The sequence below is a fragment of the Aspergillus nomiae genome (assembly GCF_001204775.2).
Source record: "Aspergillus nomiae NRRL 13137 chromosome Unknown contig00035, whole genome shotgun sequence".
NCBI classification, from domain to species: domain Eukaryota; kingdom Fungi; phylum Ascomycota; class Eurotiomycetes; order Eurotiales; family Aspergillaceae; genus Aspergillus; species Aspergillus nomiae.
In genome coordinates this window covers 113,358-134,454 of record NW_015378090.1, presented here as the reverse complement: position 1 = coordinate 134,454, position 21,097 = coordinate 113,358, and the positions used below count along the sequence as shown (strand labels likewise).

Sequence of the window (21,097 nt, the reverse complement as noted above, 5' to 3'; positions counted from 1 at the left end):
ATTCGAGTGCCTTTTCACGTTTCTGTTTCCCTATTAGGATATTTGCCTACATGAACCCTTGAATATTACGCTGACGGCTCTGAGGTTCGTAGACTGCGTCATGTGAAAGTACCTCTTACTTCGATTTCTTCCCTTACAATCCTTGGCTTATGTTATCAACGCTTCTCGTGATTAAGATGTAACTATTAATCGAAGCCTGTTACCGAGTCTAATGTCTATAGAAATGCCTCGCAAGAATATAGTGTGCAAGATGATCGATATTGATTAAGTCAATGTAGCTATACACAGAATTGCTTCCATAGACTGGGCGCGACGTTTGCTCACCACGCCAAGGCAAGTAAAGGCAAAGCGAGACAATTAGAACGAATAAGTGAGACTATAAAGCACGATAACCTGGTGGAAAGTGCAAGGTAACTGTACAGCCACAGATTGGAGACATCGAGACTGGGCATTTGGATAACGCAGAACCTATTTCCTGCTCCACCCTGCGAAACATTTTCTAGGCCCACTTGCCAAGAAGTGCCATCAAACCAACTCCCCAAAGCATTGAAATCACCATGAATGCCAGTCGTTTGTTGTCTTGAGTACGATGGGGATCGAAGAGGAAATCGCGAGCCAGCAACTCGACCAATCCGGTGTAGATCAGAATACCAGCAGAGATCGCATCCAGAACACCTGAGACGACATTCGCGGTGAATGAGCCTGAATTGTAGGTGGTTCTGACTCCGAGTCCGATTGCGATAGATATCGGTGTGGTCAAGCCATACAGCGTGCACAGAACCCAGGGCAACCAGCTGCCTTTGCGGAAGGGAATCGCTGACATCCGGGCGCCAATACCCAATCCCTCAAATGACTGGTGGAAGACGAGGACCGGGTATAGAGTGGAAAATTCTTCACCAGTAACACCGAGGTTCAAGCCAATAATGACTGAGTGGAAGATGACGCCGAACTCTAGGATTAGGAAGGCGGCAATCTGCTGCTTGAAAGACCTCTCCGACAACGAGTCATTGATGGATTGAGATTCAAGCTGTGCTTCCTTCTCAACAGGGGCTTGGTTAGCCACTGTAGTAGTATGCAAGCTGTTGTCCGTTGCGCTGGTCATGATAGGCTCCGGGTCCTCTCGGCAGATTCCGTACTTGACCTCAACATATCGCTCTGCGCCAAAGTCGAGAAGGAAGATTCCAATGAGAGAAGCAAGGACAATGGCTGGGCACCAAGAATAGTCCCCCCAGTGCCCGGTCATACCAACGCAAGACGCCGGTCCAATTTCATCGTATGCGGGATCCAAGAGATGGATAAACGCTGTGGCCACAATGACACCTGCACCGAAGTATCGCGCGAAGAGATAGACGTAAAGTGGGATATGAAGGCGAGGAGCACGCTTAGCTATTACAGGGAAGAATGTAACAGCGGTGGAGATAATCAGGATCACAAAGATCGCGGATACACGCGCACCTAAGCGTCCATCGTAGTCGTTTTCCGAGGCGTTGAGGTAACAGATGATTTCTGCCGGGTCCGCGGTGTCGAGATCGACATTGTTGGGATTAAACGACATCGTGAAAGAAATGGAGGTTGAGAAAAAAATTCCAAAGTGCTTGGTCTGGTTCGACTCGCGCTGGGACGTCGCGTTTTATAGAGTAAATCAGGGGCTCTTTGTGCGATACCTTGTGAGAAAATGACTCCCATGGCCAGGCATTTGAACGACTGACAAGGACCATGGAAGCCGAAATTACCACTATCTAGTCACCACATGGTGGCAAGCGATCTATAAGCGAGAATGGAATGGTGGGAGTGTCTGAACTGGCGCGCGCAACCGTTAACATAATTTGATGACGGGCCGTATTGGGCTGGCAACTAGAGGCAGCTAAAGTTCATACTACCACTCAATTCGTTCCTAACAGGTCGATAGCATAGTGATCCCGAAATTGCATGGCATCTGAGTGGAGTTGTCTGATGCTGCATGTCCATGCCATGGTCCACCCTGGGAGTAAAGTGGATCATGCGGGTAGTATCCGGACTGTCTGCTCGAATCGAAGTCCAGGCGATATCAACATTTCCCCAGGGTCCCCAAAGTTGTTTCAGCTTCTCCACCCATCTTTCGACGTTGGATCTCGATTCGCGGATTCTCTGTCTTTGCTTCTACCAAGCAACTCTGGGCAAAAACAAGCAAAAAGGCCAAGTCAAGGAAATGAGTGTGTGGCAGTGCTGCTGGAGACTTCAAGCAGGTCTCTAACCAAGGCCTGCCATCCGCAACATATGGCTGTCGAGAGGGGCACTGAGGATGTCTGCTTCAAAAGCCCTGTTGAAAGGTTTAGATAGCAGACGCCATAGCGGACCACACAGGACTTCGGATTTCATTTATTTTGTTTCCCAGACTGGTTCAGGCTAGTCGAAATACTCATGGACATATCCCGGGAGATCTCTCGGCCGGGATTTTATGAGCAAAGTTGCGACAACCGCGACTAACATTTTATTTATCAAAAGCGAGAACGGAGCATACTCCGTAGTGGTATTAGTCCATGCGGTTACATGCTGCAATTGTCAGGTTATATTGCGCATTCCCTGGTCGACCAGCACAAGCTTCCCACACGGTACTGTTAGTTGCAGTGGAATCTGAGTAATTTGAAGTGGAATTGGGTAGACACTGTTTGCCAGTGGCAACCAAGAGGGAAATCAATACGCCATAAGGGCAAAAGAAAGAAGGGGAGGAAGTGCTTTGTTCTTCTAGTGTGCTTGGCTGTCAGCCTTTAGGGCTGGAGTTGTAAGTCATTGATGTCACATGACACACGGTATTCCATGACAGCCTGACAGCCTGGACGGCCAGGTTGTCCACTGCAGTCGAGATTCTCATTTCAATGCTTTCTTCCTTCTCTCGCAGTTCAAGATCCATGGGAGGACCGACAGATCCCCAATATCACGACCCTATGGCCACTACCTTCCACCTTTTCCCGCTATTGCCACCGGAAATTCGACACTACATCTGGCACCTCTCTCTCCCCCATGAGCGAGTGATCCATATCTCGTGCGACCGGGGTATCCTTCGCACGTCACGGCGATATGCTCGCTGCTTTCGCGCCGACTGCGGCAATCCGCCGCAGCTACAAGTAAATACGGAGGCCCGCCATGTGACCCTACGGTTGTATGCGCCTTACTTTCGGACGGAATATAAGCCTCATGGCTGCATTTATTTAGCCCCCGAGCAGGATGTTGTACATCTGCACGAGGCAGTGTTAGCATACCTCAGCACCGCGGAGAGGGCGGCTCTCCAACGGCTGATGATTGATGTCCATGACTATGCGTCCTTTGGCGCGTATTGGATGGACAGTATATGTAGGATGAAACAATTGAAAGAAATTGTGTTGGTGGTGTTTCCGCTCACCTCTTCTCCATATCGATCTGATCAGTTGCCGATGGGGGACGGTGAGATTGTTGGTATGCTGAAAGCTGCCTTTGTGGAGGGAGCCCAGACGAGCCCAGACTGGGCCATGCCACGCGTCAAAGTCATATCGCATGAAGGGTCAGCAATGGGAGATATCGTCGTTACGTCGGATGATCTGAAGACCGATTGAGGCCATGGCCCTTTCGGGAGAGCCGAATGCGACCATCCAGCTGAAACGTGACGAAACAATCTGACACCTGGTCCTGTCGGATGGTGGGGAATCCCTGCTCGATGCGGAATACGAACACACGGGGCGTTGGAATTCCCTCCGATTGCCAGCGTCCGTCTGGAATGTGGGGATCGGATGCGTAACACTTATGAGACACCTCCTGCCTCCAGTGCCTGGATCATCGATCGATCTTCACGTCTGGATTAACCAGTATCTCGGCCATACCCGATCGATAACAATGAAAGTGATCATTGTCGGAGGTGGTATTGGTGGCCTCGCGACTGCGATTGGTTTGCGTCGTGCTGGTCACCAGGTACAGGTAAGAGGAACGCAGTTCGTGCCGATCATTTAAAACACAGGCTAACAACCGGCCACGGGCCTGGCAGATATTTGAACGGTCGTCGTTTCTCCACGAAATTGGTGCAGCTATCAATATCTGCCCAAATGCCGCTCGGGTTCTCTCGCACTGGGGATTCAATGTGGAACTAGCGCGCATGGTGGCCGCACGCCAGTCAATTGTAGCACTCGGCAGCTCGCTCAAACCATTGGCGGAAGTAGACTGCTCCAAGTGTGATGAGGTTTATGGTGCACCGTGGTTCCTGGCCCATCGAGTCGACCTGCATTCGGAGCTACGACGTCTAGCTACCGCCCAGGAGGGACCTGGATCGCCTGCAGATATCGTCTTGAACGCAAAGGTCGTTGGATATGACGCTTCTGGGGGCTATGTAACGCTGGCTGATGGGTCGGTGCACGGCGCGGATCTCATTGTCGCAGCGGACGGAATACATACGTCCGCGATCCATCATGTTCATGGCCGCGCAACACCACCCGTTTCTACCGGCTCAGCAGTGTTTCGCTTCCTCCTCTCAACCGAGGACTTGCCAGACGACCCGAGTCTAGAGCCACACTTCGGTGATGGCCTGATGAGGGTGATGGCCGCAGAGGGCGTGAGGCGGCTGGTTTGGTATCCATGTGCGAAGTAAGACTGCCTTTGCTTGCCGTTTGGCATCATTTCATGCATTGACTGATAGTTTTGCGCAGTAACACGGTGCAAAACTTTGTGGGAATACACCCCGATAAACATAATGGTCACGAACAAGAATGTCAGTCTCTCATGTTTACACTCTCTGTCCATTGTGGCTGACAACCAATGTCATAGCCTGGGATCGGTCCGCCGATGTCAATGATGTTTTGGCGCAATACCATGACTTCCACCCCAGCATATTAAACATTATCAGGTATTGCTGGGGCGATCGCCTTCTTGTTTCAAAAGCTAACCTACGCTCAGAAAAGCCACGAATATCAAGCGGTGGCCCCTTCTGTACCGGGAACCCGTACCAACTTGGAGCTGTGACCGTCTAGTTCTCATTGGGGACGCAGCGCATCCTATGCTACCTCGTATGTTCTTTTGAGTCAGGCCTGCAATGCAACATCATTTCTAACACCCATACTATAGACCAAGGCCAAGGTGGTGCCCAGGCTATCGAGGATGCAGGTGCATTGAGTGAGATCTTCACTCGGTTGCCGGCCAACCCCACGGCAGATGAGATCCGCGACCGTCTAGCAGTATTTGAAAGGGTTCGGATCAAGCGTGCATCAGCGATACAGGTCTGCTCAAATGTTGGACAGGATGAAGCTTGGAAAATCCGGGAACACGCACAGAAGTACATGCCGGAAGGGGTTAATGTGCCCACGTCGCCATCAGAGTTTATGGAGCATAACTTCCGTTACGACGTGCTCAAGGATAGTCGGCAGCATCTCGAGGACTTCTTGGAGAAGAATTAGAATCAGGAAGCTTCACTTTCGTATTGACTGGATAGATTTTACCGCAATCTACCATATTCTACGTTGGCTCATGGTATCTACTACGATTTTCTATGGCGACACTCCTTATTGTGGCATAAAGTTTGAAGTAGGCAAGAACAAAAAGTTCCGATGGCATAGGCTTGTGTAGGCTGGTAGAATAGAACATCAATGGCTACGACGCGGTGGGCATTTTTATACTACTATATGTTAGACTTATAAGACGACTACAAACTCCAATGGCCCTAAAGCTTTGTAGGGGCAGGGATGCAGACACTTACGACCCAGCAGCTGCGGCGATGGATTCCTTCGCACAACCGAAATCACAGGTATTTTTCTACTGATCTACATCGCTGTGTAAAAGAGAAAACGTTCAAGTTCAATGCGATATGGGTATTTGTCAGGCTTTTGTCTCCGTATGCTCTACTGCAACGGCTCTGTCGAACTAATACATGGCGGATCGCCGTTCTAAATTACATATGATACATGATTCATTTCCATTTCCACTCGGAGTTTCGATGGATGAAATAGTCCTTGCTCTGAATCGCCTTGCGAATGCCCCAAAGCCCACCAAGGGGCCAGATGTCGCGCAGTTTGCGACTCCACGACTCGCTGCGCTCTTTCCGATCCGCCTCGACATCGATGCGCACTTTATCATACACGCTGGGCAGGGTCTCCGCCGTGTACTTCCGTCGCAAGCCATCATACCAGTCGCGATCGTACATCTTCCAAAACTCCTCCTGGCTATAGTATGTGTGGGCATAGAACCACTTCATGCCGCCCAACTCTCGTAGTCGTCGTTCCAGGTCTCTATTCGCGGCGACAAACGTGTCCGGATCCTTGGGTCCGAATCCCCACACGCCAATATTCAACATCTGGCCGGGCGTGAAGCCCTCACTCTTCACCGTGGTCTCATGCGGGTGGAAGGTCGGCGCTGGGCTTTGCTTCAGCGGGCACAGCCACAACGGCCAAATGCCCAACTTCTCACTGGTATAATCAATAAATGACTCGGCCGTAGCGTACGGCAGCGCCAGATCCTGGATCATGTACCGACTTGACTCCCCACTGGCATGCAGCGCCTTGTACAGCATCCGGGTGTGTAAGAAGTCATCCAGCCACCAGCGCGTGAGTCGGTTGAAGGGGAAATGGAAGTACTGGAATGCCGACCGTCCGACCCAGAAGCCGGCACGGTCGTAACGGAAGAGATACTCGGCCAGCGGGATGTAATCCGAGACGGGGCCCTGTGCCGCTCGCGTCTTCTCCTGCACATGGAGATAGTACCATGGGTCCCAGGCATGGCTGAACGTCTGCACCTGCGCCGCAGAGGGCATCTCGTCCGTCATCTCGCCCGCGACGACCACCCCGTGTTCCGGCCCGTAGACGATCCCATCGACATAGTCATTCCGGTCGTTCAATGTGTGTTCGTGCACCGAGTGGACCGAATCCTTTACACTCCGCTGTGGATGATACGTCGCCTTGACGAACTTCTTCGCCTCGATCAACTGCAGCTCGATCAGGGTGGTGACGCCTAAACTGCCCACCGCACCGGCAGCGCCGTGGAAGAGATCCGCGTTCTCACTCTCCGACGCCTTGACCACGCTGCCATCTGCCAGGACCATCTCGACCGAATGGATCGTCTTGTCAAAAAACCCGTATTTGAAGCTGGAACTTTCCCCGGCCGTGCCCGCGAAGCCGCCGCCTGCGGTGATGCCCGGGAACTCCATCACGACCGGCGGCACCAGTCCGTATTTCATGGTGGCCTCGACCAGGCGGTCCATGGGGACATTGGGCTCGACGAGGGCCCTTCTCGTGGTGGGATCGACGTGTAACACATTGCGGAGGTCGCCAATGTCGACTTCGCGGTCTCGGCGGATCGGTCGCGTGCTGTTGGTCGAGCCATGGTTGATTCGGAAGGGCTCCTTGCGCTCGTAGAAACCCCGAATGCTGTTCGCAATGCGGGAGACCGCCGTCTTATGGCGTGCCAGCCCCATGCCGGGCAGAATTGTGCTAGTGGTGGTGGGTAGTGGTCGCGCCGGATGTGGTTAAAGACGCTCGCCGTTTTCTGGTCGGTCGCTTTCGTGGCGGTCGGGCAAAGCCGGAAGTGTTTGGATAAGGTCGGGTCCACCCGGAAGGGAAGACGGAGAGATCACAGCCAAGTCTATACATACATACATCCGTACACCTCTCTATATCCTTGGGTTCTGTCTAGTGTTTCCACGTTATATTCTCTTAATAGTGAGTTTCTGTGTCTGCCCAGAGTACAGACTACTCCATTATCTACAAGGCAGCCTTCCAGCACAAAAGTAACATCCTCGGTAGGGTTATGCCTCTCAGGCCCAAGAGATGATGTTTGATGATCTTATGAAATGCTCAAATACCCCATCGAGCAACAGTTCGGTGGCTTCAGAAGGGGTTTGGTCTACGGAACAGTGAATAGAAGTCCGGTATAGTGTGACTGTCATTGGATAAAACTGAACATTTTGATTCTCGATAATCAACAGGGCCTAGCTGGGACGTGAGGAAAGCTCAAGGCCCATTCCGTAGCCACACGATGCAACTCAAAAGGCTTACATCCTAGACATCAACCGGCTCTGCTTGCGGGCGTTTGAACCGGAACATTTGAAACATTTCGGCCCAGAACCCAGGCGCAGGACTGGTGAAGGTAGCTTCGTAGGAGTCTACGATCGGTCGGTCCCAAACCAAGTCGACTTCCTGCGGCTTGAGGATCTTCGTTCGGTGAGCGAACTTCCATCCAAAATACAAAATGGGGGCGATGATTTGCATGGTGTAATTCTGGAAGAAAGTCTCCACACTCCACGGCGCGAATGCGGTATACCCGTAGAAGAGTAAGACCAGGACCATGCACACCGCACCGAGGTAGGAGCAGTACGGCTGGAAATAACCGTAGTATGGAAATTGCTGTCGGCCGATGCCCTGCGCTTTGCATGCCCGATGGAACTGGATGTACGTGATACAGATGACCAGATAGTCAATGAGTGCACCGGCCGTAACCAAGTTGACTAACCACGTCAAGACTTGGGACGAGTTGTCGGAGAGCTGTAGGAAAGACAGGAACGGAAAACACATGACGACGCCAAACGCATAGAGAGGGACTCCGTTCTTCGTCTTGCTCAGGATTTTCGGTGCCCGACCGTCGAGGGCCAAGCCGTAGAGGGATCGAGTGGCACAGTAGGTGAGGGTGTTGCCCGCCGAGAAGACGGACGTTATGAGCAGGGCATTGACGATGTCAGGCAGGATGCGGATCTGCATATTCGACATTGCGATGACATAGGGAGACGCACCACCTCCTTTCTCATTGCTCTCCCCGGCAAGAATGGCTTGTAGAGTCGGGTCATTCCACGGAATGACGATGCCGACACACAGGGCACCTAGGGCAAAGAATAAGACAAACCGCCAGTAAATGGTTTTAAAGGCAGCCTTGACAAAGGTCCGGGGCCGTTTAGACTCGGCAGCGGCCATCGCGATATATTCGGGTCCCACAATGCAGAAAGCAGCAGACCAGACGGCAGCCAGGAAACCCTCAAACCGACCCAGGCTATCGGTCGTGCGATGCGTGGCAAAGGGGCCGGGATCGTTCCAATAGCGAAACCCGTATGCATCGTGAGCTGGGTTACCGCCAACCATGGTAATGAAGGTGAAGAAAAAGAGCATGAAGATCAGGATGACCTTCCCGGAGGAGAGCCAGAACTCAGCCTCCCCGTACGCCGCGACGGCGAGAGCATTGATCGCACTATTGAATGTTCAGCTTGGGTTCTCAATGGGACTAACCACTGTCTAATCTGCACAAATAGGATTCATCTTGGCAGAGTACGTTACAACGTCGCTTTGGGAAAATGTGGAAAGGCCGGGCAGGAAAGGGATTGTTGCTCTGGGGTCATACGCAAAAAGAACGATACATGCCACACACACTGCGGCGACGGGGATATCGTCTCTCCAGTAGCCAAGGATCAGGTTGATGGCGGTGATCTCGAAGGGGATCATGAGAGCTTCGTAGAGAAAGAAATTCCAGCCGACCATGAAACCGAGGGCGTCGTCCACCCACTTGCCCGCGATACGGATGAACCCACCGGACACCGGATGCAGGACAATCATTTCCGAGAGACAATTGTTGATACAAGCTAGCACCCCACAGTACAGGACGTATGCAATCAGCAGACTGGCCGGGCCCCCTGCGGCGAGGCCATTGCCGATGGTGACGAACAGCGCCGTCCCAATGGAGCCTCCAATGGCGATCAGTTGAACATGTCGGTTCTCGAGTCGCCGTTGCAGACCCTCCGCACTATTGATTTGGCCTTCTTGGACATTGGCCTCTACCAGCTGTGGATCCTCCTTTATCTTCAAGTCAGGCCCCATAATGTACACAGGTTGTCGCACTGGGCAGGGGCAGATCGGGTAGAAGACGGCTTAGTAGTACAGCGATAGGCTGCATATCAAAGATTTGAATCTGTTTTCTAGGAGGACAGTTTGTCAGAACCTGGGGATTATATACTCTTGGTCTGGTCTCCCCTTATGCTCTCTATCGCTCCATACTTCTTAATCTCGGGAAGCCTCCCGGGACGTCATGACCGCAGATCTATCTCTATACTTCTCAGGCTTCAATCAATTGCCTCCGGGCCAGATTGCGCTAAATCTAAATCCCTTGGCACTTCTCCCCCGCAACTCTAATGACCAACACTTCCCCGCTTGATACGTTGAGCAACCAGACGCATGGCCAATGTTAGGGCTACGGTGTGGAGGCATAGACCGATGACCCCGCGTTGGAATTACTGCGCCACTTCATGATTGACCGGTCCTTATCTTCTTCGACGCTTTCCAACCCACTTGTTGTTCGCCTTCACACTAATTCGTCCCAAATGGGAAACAGAAATGAGAGCACATTCACACGGCCCATGGTTGTCCCGGGGAATGCCTTCCTCGGTGTGTAGAGAAGGGTTTGGAACGAGAATGACCAACAATCCAATCATTGATTCATACGTTGACCCATTACAATTCTCAACGTCTCCGGTGGGATCGTACACTGCTATGGTTTCGGGGATAGTGTCTGACCTTCGCAAGGTCTTTTCCACAATGTGCCTCTCTCGGAGCTAGGAACCTCATTTCTCTCTGTCGCTGGTCTGTCCACCACGTGACTATGTCTACAGACGAAGCCGAAGATACCACGACCCGCACTGGAGCCTGCATTTGCAAAGGAGTAGGGTTCACTGTCACAGGTCCTCCCGAGGATGTATTCTGTTGCTATTGCAGTGACTGCGCGATTGGAGCTGGGGGACCCTGTCAGATTGTGAGTCACGGATATGGCTGTTACATCTTTTGATCGATCGCAAGCTCCAGCCTGATGTTGCGTACCCTAAGCTGACGGCTCCAGACGGCCAGCTACGCTTCATCCAGCGTCACTATTCGCGATCCGGACGCTCTCCTTACCTGCTACACGATCACGAAGGGTACTGTCAGCGGCCGTGCGAAAGAAAAGCATTTCTGCAAACGATGTGGATGCACAGTTTTCACAGTTCCTTTCAGCCTTGGACGCCAGTACATCGTGATACGACCAGTGCTGATCGAAAACGGGTAAGAAGTAAAGGCTTGTCTGGGTTCAATGCATTAATGACATTTGCACAGGCTCGAAATCTACAAACCCGGACTCGAATGCTTCGTAAAGCGACGTCCTAGCTACTTTTCCGGGTGCCAATCAGCCAAGGAGTACGATATAATGCCAACCGATGCTAAGAGCTCGGGCACGCAAGCCTAATGTATGGTAGATCATTCTTTTTCCCCTGTCATTGGATAGAGAACTGATATCTTATATCTGACAAGAGTATGCTCATGGAATCTACCTGAGTGTTTGAACGGTGCGAATTCTCAACGAACCCGAAGCCTAGTGCCGAATGATATTTCAAAGGAGCAAGACATACAAAGGTACAGATAAAAGTCCAGTATTCACAGAGAGCACCCAAAGGCCTGAGACCGTAATCCACCACCAGCATATCACCGGACTCCTTACACTGCCGCTCTTACATCCTCTACCTCCTCCACTTGTTTGATATCCTTTCCATCAGCATGCGTCGCCTCTCCAGAATATGGTACCTCGTTCCATGTATCGCTAGTGCATGGAATGGGGAAAGCCTTTGCCAAGGCCCAGTATATAGCGGCAGCCACCAAGAAGCCGGACAAATAATTGATGTTGTAGATGTATTCCGCCGCCACCGGTACATCCGCACCAACGGCGCCAGCAAAGCCCACAACATTGATCAGTATGCCACATATGTAAGCCGTATAGCCCCTCCAGGAAACACCCCACGTGCCATAGTACGGGCCGTTCTTTTCAGCACTATACAGAGCCGGGATTTCCAGGTAGCCGCGACGGACCAAATAGTAGTCGCTGACCATGACCCCGGCGATCGAAGATAGAAATACCGAATAGGATGACAGATAGACCGTGAATTTTGCAGAAGATGCCACCAGGTTCCACTACGAGGTCTGTCAGTAATTGTAGTGTAGTATCCAGGGAGGGGCGAATGGGATGTCAAATGATTCTATCGGTCATGAGAGATGGGGAGGATGCTTACCGGGCACATAGCCAGACCAATAGCTGCACACACGTACGCTCCTCGGCGAATGGTGCAAAATCTAGGGAGCAAGGCCGAGAGATTTGTTCCAGCGGATACAGAGTTGGCTGCAATATTGGTTCCTAGCTGAGCCAACGCAAAGCCAGCGGCGATCACAAACACCCCGAACCGTTCCGCCGAACTGGCGTCTTGCAAGAACATTCCTAGCAAAGTGAGAGGATTCCAAACCGCCTCGCCGAAGATCACCGATGAAGATGAAGTTACCACGATTCCGATAAACGACGTGACGGCAAAGCCCACTGGGATCGTGATCAACTGTGGCCATATCGCATCTTTTGGATGACGTGCGTATCGGCTAAAGTCAGGGTTATTGATGATCAAAGCGGCGAAATTGGCAATGCAGTTCATAATGCTTTTCACCACAGCCCATGCTAAGTCGCTTCCTTGCGCAGTATTGGGCTGATGGATGATAGGGCCCAATCCATGGGCGCGAACAATCGCCCAGATGAAGAAAGCAATTGCGCAGGCAGGTGAAAAGTATGCTTTCGCCGTAAAGAGGTGTCGGATCTTATAGATAGGAAACCATAGGGCGGGGAGCGACCCTAGCCAGAACAAAAAGAAGCTGGTGAACTCCATGGTGGTGACGCCTGAACTGGCTGGGATGTTATTGGGGATATTCACGTAGCTGGGCCAAATGGCTGGATCATCAGAGTCACACATTGCCCTGACACAGAATTAGTCTTCCTCTAGCAAAGGAAAGTGATGACATAATATACCTCCAAGATAAGTCTGTTGGGCCGAGTGGGTTAGAGGAGTACTAGTACTTTGGCGATTGGCGAATAAGCACATACCTGAACTCCATACCAAATGACAGCCATTGCCGCGCGATTGATAATCGGCCAGAATGAACCCCATATGCCAAAGGATGCTCGGTTGGCCACTGCGAACGGAATGTAATAGATGGTTGCAATGCGGCCCATGGCTACGACAAAGATACCTGATATTGTATAACCGGCCCAGACGCAGAGCCAGGACTGCCACCAGGAGAGCCCATCCACAATCATGGACGAGGTAATCATCCATGTATTCTAGTAAATTCCAGAGTGATTTAGGAACAATGCATTAGGGCAAAGATTGGGCTGGTTATGGGGTAGCAACATACGACATTCAGCGAATCTGCAATCCAGAAAGCTACAAAGTTAAGCCATCTCCATTGGCGACGCTCCGGCTCGACTGGACGCAATCATCTTGATGTATCAGTGCTCAATTGACGAAACATCCGTGCACTCCATGAAAACATGTATCAGAATCCATGGATTGTGCTCACCTGGCTTTAGATCTTCATTCGTTAACATTAACTCCGCCGTCGTCAGACCAGGTTCTGTCGGCACCTGTAGGGCCTTGATGGACCTCTTGAGTAATGACATTGTTGGATTTCATAGAACGTTGCCAAGCAAAGAGAAGAACAAGCAACGTGTATGATGCGAGCTGCTGACCATGAGACTCGGGGATGTCTGGTTAATATATACCCCGCATTATAGGCAGACAAAGATCAACATCTATACAGTTAGCTTCTCCCCGCAGACGGCCGACTCCGTAGTGGAAGCTAAATCAAACGCCTTAGAAGCCGAGGTTACTACAGTAAAGTCAATCAGGGACCACTCAAACAAGACACAGACCGCCATTGAGGGGGGTTTGCAGTGCGAGGCGAAGAAGGTCGAGTCCCTTTTCAACCCCAGTGTCGATCTCCCCACAGTGGTTTTGTGATCAGCGTTGGGGTTTGATCTGAGGTGACCAATAGAAGCAAGAACATGCTTCCAGAAGAGGGAGAACCCGCATATCAAGGTTTCGTTTCAACCGCTTCTCCTCATCCTTAGCGATGGCGGCATCAACAGGGTAGCTTTGAATTACTTCTAAATCCAATCCAGAATGCTCTTGGACCTTGGCTGATCGCCACAGTCGTCAAGGATCTAAGGCCATTCTATGTTGGTTCCACGTGTCGCAGATCCTCAATATGCACCAGGTCTGGCACCTCATTGTGTTTGGAATCCATGGGGTGCAGGTATCTTGTTCATGCAGACCTCCAGCAAGTGAATCAGTAAGCATCAAAAGGGAGATCTGGATCTCCTGAACCCTGTGAGAGACGTGCACCATCAATATACTAGGTATTCAGCTCACTAAACAGGACGATCAGTTCCGGATTGGGATAATGAAGAAACGGCAGGTAGCAAGCGATGAGGGGATTAATTGTAACAAGACTGGCTCTAGCACACCGGCCTCCTGGAATTTGACCTTCTAGCCATCGGGATTTGCAGGGAGCTGGAGATGATCTCATCCGGCACCCTTACATTAGGGTCGATCTTTCTCTGCTTCGCACGTGTCTTCCACCAACTCGTGTCGGCGTACTTCATAGGGTGCCTGCCCTTGGTATCCCTTTTTTCTAATGCCCGGGGGCAACCATAGATGCATCGAAGCTTGCAACCATGTCATGATTCCGGCGTTCTTCGTAGTTGCTCCCACAACTGATAATGGATTTGAATCTTCATGTCCCGATTTCGATCTCCACTTTTGATGAGATGATTCCCTGGCGATTACTGAAAATGGCAATTCATTCAGCTCTCCCGAAGGTTGTTTGCATTGTTTGATTGCATTAGGATAAACCGAAGTGCATTCACGAATCTCTCGAAATATCACAATTAGGTGGGTATTAATCCCTCCAGAAAAGACTGACGTATCCAGTAATGTAATGTAGAATACTATCGAAGGAACAATCGCCCAGAGGAACAGTGGTAGTGATTGTGCCAGCATGGGTCCAGATATATATACATGGACCCGAACTATATATTTATGTGCTTTATCCCGTATCCCCTATACACATAGTAGTGGATAAGACACCCACCCCGCACGAATATACCTAGAAGCAAAACCAAGATTTCGATTCTACTATATTACGATTAATGCTATATCAACAGGTAGTTTTGGCTATCTACGCTGGTTCAAGGCCTTGCAATGGCCAACGTTCTCTCGAATCTCAAGATTCCGGACATTGTCCGCCGTGGCAAACTCTCGGGGATATTACCAAATGATGGCAAGATGCGCTAGGATCATCACGGTTAGATCAAGAAGAGACAAGTACGGCGGACTCCGTAATATCAACCAGATTCGACTTGTCCAGTGGATTTCCAATGCTTTGCTGGCCACCAGCCCCAAAGCTAAACCCAATCCAGAGCTAACCGTGGTGCAAACCCGTCAAACCGCCGCGGGAAAATTGGAACGGCGAAGTCTATTCAACATTCGATTCTTTTTTCTCTCTAGCATGGCGACAAAAGTCCAGAAGCGAGGTCACGCTAAGGGATAGTTCGAGCGGCCATACCGGCCTCGAACCACTACCTAGGCTCGTACCATTTCCTACCTCCATGTCACACGGACCTGAATGGCGAGATAGGAGAAATGCGACCTAAAAAAGAAGAGCCACTAGCCCACTTGAGAGTAGTTCGTCCATGCTGTCTAGTACGGGGCAAGTCTAGCCCTAGATAAGGAAAAGAAGAGTATCGTAGCGCGCGAGCTAAAGCTTCATCGAGACTACTAGACCCTGCGGGATTGAAACCCTGCCAATCACCATGAGGCTCCAGCAAGTTCTCAATGGGATACTACCATGCTGCATGAAGCAATTTTAACATCGCTTGGCGAGGTCATGAGGCTCGAGTTGCCTCTGGCCAGGGATTGTTTGAGTAGTATTAAAGCCATGGGTGCTACCATGACTGCGTCCCAGAGAGGGACGGAGATTTTTGCGCTACCATTGCCGGCGGCCATCCATGATGGTGCCCCCACACTCGTTTATGTTCTTTTTGTCGGTCGTTTTTACCCACCTGTGTTCATTCGTTTTTGCCGTCCCGTGGGTTGTCACAGATTACTACGAACAGGCTGTCGTCACTGAAGACTACTACTACACCAGCAGGGTCATCACTACGATCCAGCAAATTTCCCCGACTGCCACTTCCCTGCCCGAGGCAGCATCGACCATCACCTCCATCGGGACCGGATATTACGGAGGAGATGCTACCGTCATCCAGAAGCTCTATCCCACCGGCGTAGGGAAGCCTGCCGATGTTTACGATTATCCCTCCTACTACGACGATGAGTACCATTACACCATCTTCAAGGTGTACTTGACCTACTCAGCCCCAACGGGCTGCGCAACTCAATGGACGCAGACCACTGCTGTCCCAGTAAGTCCGCCCCGTGTGGTGGAGGACTTGCTGCCTCGGACTGCCATGGAGACTTCAGTTTCGGTCGACTCCAGCCAACCCTTCCAGCCGACCACTTACACGTATGATGTGGTCTATGTCGACCCAACTCAGGTCCCTAGTAGTTCTCTGGAGTCACTCAGTTACTACAACCGACCCACCTCCCTCTACACTGGTGCACAGTGCTATTATACGAGTACAGACAGTCCCTCCTACAACGGCGGTTACTACGGCTACGACGACGACTACAACTGGTTCCTCGATGACTACTGGATGGGTATCTCACCGTTGGCCCTTACCCTGATTCTCACCCTAGGCTGGATTGGCCTGTTTCTGATCCTAGGATTCATCGAGGCCTTCGTTCGATTCCGCCGCCTAATGACTGGCTGGCAAACCCGGCGCGGTCTGCCCGTCTGCTGGTCTCTCACTGTCATCCCAATTAGCCTTCTCCTTCTTTGTTTCTTCCGTAAGGGCTATCGCGCCCGCTCACAGGCTGACTCGGAGATTCTGAAGAAGAGATGGAATGCCATGGGTTTCTGGACCAAGCTGCGCCTGTTCTTCGTGTGGGGATTTCGGTTCAAATACCCACCGATGCTGGGCCCGGCGCCAGCCGCGTGAAGACAAGCAAGCAGCCGGGCAAGAACCCTGGGCCACGTCTCCTGACCCCGAGTCCATCGCAGAGCGTGGCGCCGGACTCGCGTCAGGGATCCACCGCTGCACATAGTACTGCGGATCTTGAAATGGCGGAAGTATCTCCGGAACCTTCGCAGCATCCATCCCAGCCCGCGGCTCTGCCGTCGACCGCATCCGGGGCGCTTCCACCTCATCAGGATGACCAGATTGGTCGAGCGCATTGAGCGACATGTTGGTGCTGTGATGGGATTGTTGGCTAGCTACCACGTCAGGGTGGAACGCAAAGCGGAGGTGGCACGGGGACAACTCGAAGTCGCAGTGGCCACCTGTCATTCCTTTCTGCATGTCATATAATTCTTCTATAAGGGGCCGTCTGACTATGTACCACCTATTACTTACTCTGCTCGCCTCCCCTTGTGCCTTTTAGCGATAGACCTTCGTTGGGCCGTACATAATGTCTTAATGTCTATGTTAAATTAACCTCAAGTAGCATATACCATAGACTCATTGCCACATTCAACATATCAGTAGCAACAGTGGACATAGTTACCGGGGAACCAGACTGATGGGGTCCCCATTAATAGGAATATCCGTATCAGCAACGCAGGGTCAAACTCTGGTATTGAGGACTGTTTCTTCATTGAGCAAACAAACACAGGAGCAGGGTACAAATTTATATTGACTGTATAAAAAGAAAAATACCCTACCCTTTCAACAAGGGCAAATAGTGAACACATAAATTGATAAGTCAGGGTTGAACCCCAAAGCTACACAATCCTCAACAGGAAGAGAGCAAACAAATATTCACATAGGTATGCCTTTGTTTCTCTCTCTCCTCATAACACTCTGCTCCGTAGACTCACCATCTGTCTTTGTTCTGTGCTAGTCCTAATCCATGCATCGGTGTCTCACGTCAACTGTAATACCGGAGCCAGAGTCAAGTACCTGCATTTAAACACGCTGCAAGGCAATCTGCTACCCTTTATCCAGGAACCCATAGACAGAAAGCTCGTATCCGGATGGCCTGGACGAATACATCTCACGTGATTGATTCCAAGAGGATAACGCTGACATGCCCTCACACTCCAGAGGTGAGGATGGTGGGCTAATCTTCCTCAAAGCACTGTACATCCGTCCCGACATTGCCGTTATGTGACTCTCCATCGTCGAGGAGACAAGCGTCAAAAGGAGACGTATCTGCGTCGACGTTGTGAAGTAGGCTTAAATACCATGTATCGTTGAGAGATGTACTCCCTTGTTGACCTTTCAGCCGGTGTTGTTCCTTCTGCACGCTGTCTGCAGCAGGCACGGTTGTTGGGCTCGTGGGGGATGTTATTGCCCACGGAAGCTTTGGCAGGCCCAAGACCAAGTACGTTGTGTCTCTGATTATCGGCGGAAGCGATTCATTTCGCGGAAGACGGCCAGTGGCCAGACTCGAGTCAATACACGTTGAAATCAAGAGATATGCACGAGGATACTTCAGGAACACTTCGGCCCAGCCTCTTATTCGCAGTCTTTTAAACGCAGGGGATAACAGTTTATCACGCCCCTTGCTCTCTGAATCAGTATCTTCGAGGTAGTTTTGGCGTTCGATCAGTGATAAACCATCCTGCGGTATGTTGCTTTCTAGAAGCAGGTTTTTAGTAATGGCGTATGCTAGGTGCAGAATCTGATTTGTGCCTTGCGAGAATAGCTCTGTGACATCGTACACCCTTCGTGACTGGTCAATAACCTCAGAGCACTTAGCAAGAGAACGCTTTCGTTCAACCATGTCCGAATACGACACAGAGAGCTTGACATCTATCGCAGCGAGGACCATTGGAGTACCGCAATAGGCAAGTCTTGAGGCTTGGTCAGTAAAAGTAAACAAGGAAAGCAAAACAGAACAAAACAAACAAAAGCCCAGTGTGAGCGCCAGTCTAGCCTCAATTTGGATCTTGAAATAAGCAAGTAGGGGCTTAGGGTGTATTGCTAAGGGCGAGGGAAAATTTGTCAGAACTTACACACTCAATGGGATATGCTCCGTTAGGTTCCTTGCACTAAAATAACCAAGCTTTTGCGTGATCTGATATACAGATTCTTTCAAGTCCTTCGCCAAAGGCAACAGGATCGATGCCGAGCGGTCCTGAATCATATCACGATGACTTTCCACAAGGAGTGTCTCATAATGGCCCAGGACCATGCGAGCGGTACTATAAATTTCATGAGCGAGAATATAATCGTATACTCACAGGGCCAAAACTCACTGGTAGTGCATGGCAGTTAGATTGATCATAATTCCAACACTCTCCGGCTCGGCACTGCAAGTATCATGCAGGGGAGAGTAAACCGTTTCTTCCCATTGAGTGAGCTCCGCTCGCACCTCCCTGATCTTTGCGAGATATAAATCAAGCTCATGAAGGGATAGATGTGGAGCATCTCCGTCCGAAGCTGAGAAGGAGATAGTTATGACATCCGTTAAAATCACGGCCAGCCGGCATTGGGCCTGGAACACTTTCAGCAGCAGGCGCTTGACATTTGGCTCATAAAATGGGGACATGATGATTTCGTTGGCCATCTCTTCCTCGTCTAGATAGTCAATGTTCATGTTGAAATTCGCGGACGTGAACTGAGGGCGACGGTGACGGCCAAGCCATAGGAAGCGGTCGCGAACAAAAATAGACCACCACAGCCGTTTTTTGACACATATGTTGGGTTCCTGGACTGAAAGATGGAGATCGAGGCCTATAGCGATTGCATTGTGAATTGCGCACATATTCCAGGTCATCGTTGCCTCGGGGTCTTCGGCTGTGGTATGGAATGTCAGCAGTAGGGCGCCCTGGGCTCGTGCTAAGGGGTTACTCTCGGCGTTAGTATCATACAACATCTACTTGACCGGGTGCAAATTAGCAGACAGATCATCCTTTTTCCAGCATAGACGAAGATCCACAAGAACAAATACCTTGGCGCGGTGATAAAACGCTCTTCTTGCTTCGCATGTATCGTTGAAGCCACATTGTTGGATAATCTCGATGGGCACAAACTGCACCGTTTAGTTCATGGTTAACCTGAGGTCAAATGGCCGCCTGATAGGAGAACGATACATACCGCACAACTCGAAAGCAACATAGCCTGAAATAGGAAGAGGGAAAGTTTGGGCGCGTACTCGGCGTCTTCCAGTTGGAGATACGTGTTCCAAAACTCTACTTCATCCAAAATGGGAACGGAAGGATGCACGAGCAGGAAGTATTTCATGATGAAGACATCCAACGCAGCTTTGGGGGGCATGTCCAGACAGCCGCCTGTTACCAGAATATGTACAACGCTCATCGGAAGGGGAGATAGGGCATTGAAGTCTAGGAATTGTTGCCCTGAAAAGCTAGGGCCGACACTGTCCAGCCTCATCGGAGGAGAGACAACAGGCTGGGGATCTAATATCTGGCTCGAAGCATCAGATTCAGTCTCAAATATCGTTTCGGTATGATTGGGCGAGTCCAACAGTTCGGGGAACCCAGAGGCTGCTGGCAGTGTGGAGGGCTGAGGAGTAGTCTTGCCGGGCTTCTCGCTGGCATTGACGGTGTTTTGTTCGTCCCCATTTGGCTTCGCTGATCTCTGGGCAGTGCTTCGACGCTGGCTCTGTTTCAGACTCTTGAATCGTGCTGTAGCATTGGGACGCAGAGTACAGTCCGTTCTGCCATCGAGCACGCAGTTTGTGCAAGGGTAGCCGAGAATCGATGCATCGCAGCGCACCTTGCGTCCATGGCACCGGTAGCAGGCCGCCGCCGCCCGTCGGATGCGCTTTTCCACTGGCAGAGGGCCTGTAGTCTGGTACATGGTGCCCCAGGAAGCTAGTGGGACCAATCAGTGTAAGAAAGTCTGACTATGTAATATCTCGATCTCCAGCAATCATGGAACAGCAGGAATATGTAGAATCTATAGTAGCGGTGGGAACTCCAGGTCTCTAGTGCCTTCAAACGGCTGTGTAGACTTTAGATATCAATGCCATCCTGAAAACTTGCGACTCTCACTATGAACCGCCATAGCTGACTACCGCATGACACGCAACTCTCTTCCCCAGAATATGCAGTCTCGAGGAACTTCAAACTGGTCACACCCCGTTCAACATGCGTCTGATCCTGAGCGAATTAGAGCCCAATGCAGCCTCACGGGCCGCGGTATGCTCTCTTCCCCCGCGGGGAAATCTTAGTTCGCAAAGGATGGCCATGATCGACTTGCGGGGTAT

General features: G+C 51.0%; 9 protein-coding genes across 9 annotated transcripts; 4 read left to right on the top strand and 5 right to left on the bottom strand.

Moving 5' to 3' along the window:
* Positions 1–499: 499 nt before the first annotated feature.
* On the bottom strand, positions 500–1,555 carry ANOM_002173 (zinc-regulated transporter 1; the record flags this gene model as incomplete). Its single annotated transcript, XM_015547430.1, has 1 exon — positions 500–1,555. The coding sequence occupies one exon, from the start codon at positions 1,553–1,555 to the stop codon at positions 500–502; it is 1,056 nt and encodes a 351-aa protein (XP_015410142.1).
* A 1,369-nt stretch (positions 1,556–2,924) lies between these two features.
* ANOM_002172 (2EXR domain-containing protein) lies at positions 2,925–3,569 on the top strand (the record flags this gene model as incomplete). Its single annotated transcript, XM_015547429.1, has 1 exon — positions 2,925–3,569. The coding sequence occupies one exon, from the start codon at positions 2,925–2,927 to the stop codon at positions 3,567–3,569; it is 645 nt and encodes a 214-aa protein (XP_015410143.1).
* A 277-nt stretch (positions 3,570–3,846) lies between these two features.
* Positions 3,847–5,393, top strand: ANOM_002171 (salicylate hydroxylase; the record flags this gene model as incomplete). The annotated part of the gene is made up of 6 exons (XM_015547428.1): positions 3,847–3,927; positions 3,995–4,587; positions 4,650–4,711; positions 4,768–4,846; positions 4,897–5,006; positions 5,065–5,393. 6 exons carry the CDS (start codon positions 3,847–3,849, stop codon positions 5,391–5,393), a joined length of 1,254 nt encoding a protein of 417 aa, XP_015410140.1.
* A 509-nt stretch (positions 5,394–5,902) lies between these two features.
* Positions 5,903–7,402, bottom strand: ANOM_002170 (FAD-binding oxidoreductase; the record flags this gene model as incomplete). The annotated part of the gene is made up of 1 exon (XM_015547427.1): positions 5,903–7,402. The coding sequence occupies one exon, from the start codon at positions 7,400–7,402 to the stop codon at positions 5,903–5,905; it is 1,500 nt and encodes a 499-aa protein (XP_015410141.1).
* Positions 7,403–7,985: 583 nt separating this feature from the next.
* On the bottom strand, positions 7,986–9,785 carry ANOM_002169 (general amino acid permease AGP2; the record flags this gene model as incomplete). The annotated part of the gene is made up of 2 exons (XM_015547426.1): positions 7,986–9,162; positions 9,244–9,785. 2 exons carry the CDS (start codon positions 9,783–9,785, stop codon positions 7,986–7,988), a joined length of 1,719 nt encoding a protein of 572 aa, XP_015410178.1.
* Positions 9,786–10,563: 778 nt separating this feature from the next.
* ANOM_002168 (GFA family protein) lies at positions 10,564–11,178 on the top strand (the record flags this gene model as incomplete). The annotated part of the gene is made up of 3 exons (XM_015547425.1): positions 10,564–10,713; positions 10,798–10,997; positions 11,049–11,178. The coding sequence occupies 3 exons, from the start codon at positions 10,564–10,566 to the stop codon at positions 11,176–11,178; spliced, it is 480 nt and encodes a 159-aa protein (XP_015410177.1).
* A 248-nt stretch (positions 11,179–11,426) lies between these two features.
* On the bottom strand, positions 11,427–13,422 carry ANOM_002167 (nucleobase cation symporter-1 family protein; the record flags this gene model as incomplete). The annotated part of the gene is made up of 5 exons (XM_015547424.1): positions 11,427–11,897; positions 11,996–12,719; positions 12,860–13,083; positions 13,158–13,228; positions 13,323–13,422. The coding sequence occupies 5 exons, from the start codon at positions 13,420–13,422 to the stop codon at positions 11,427–11,429; spliced, it is 1,590 nt and encodes a 529-aa protein (XP_015410174.1).
* Positions 13,423–15,813: 2,391 nt separating this feature from the next.
* ANOM_002166 (uncharacterized protein) lies at positions 15,814–17,099 on the top strand (the record flags this gene model as incomplete). The annotated part of the gene is made up of 2 exons (XM_015547423.1): positions 15,814–16,796; positions 16,853–17,099. The coding sequence occupies 2 exons, from the start codon at positions 15,814–15,816 to the stop codon at positions 17,097–17,099; spliced, it is 1,230 nt and encodes a 409-aa protein (XP_015410173.1).
* An 881-nt stretch (positions 17,100–17,980) lies between these two features.
* Positions 17,981–20,688, bottom strand: ANOM_002165 (Zn(II)2Cys6 transcription factor; the record flags this gene model as incomplete). Its single annotated transcript, XM_015547422.1, has 5 exons — positions 17,981–18,716; positions 18,879–19,067; positions 19,122–19,741; positions 19,817–19,897; positions 19,963–20,688. 5 exons carry the CDS (start codon positions 20,686–20,688, stop codon positions 17,981–17,983), a joined length of 2,352 nt encoding a protein of 783 aa, XP_015410176.1.
* Between the last annotated feature and the right edge of the window lie 409 nt (positions 20,689–21,097).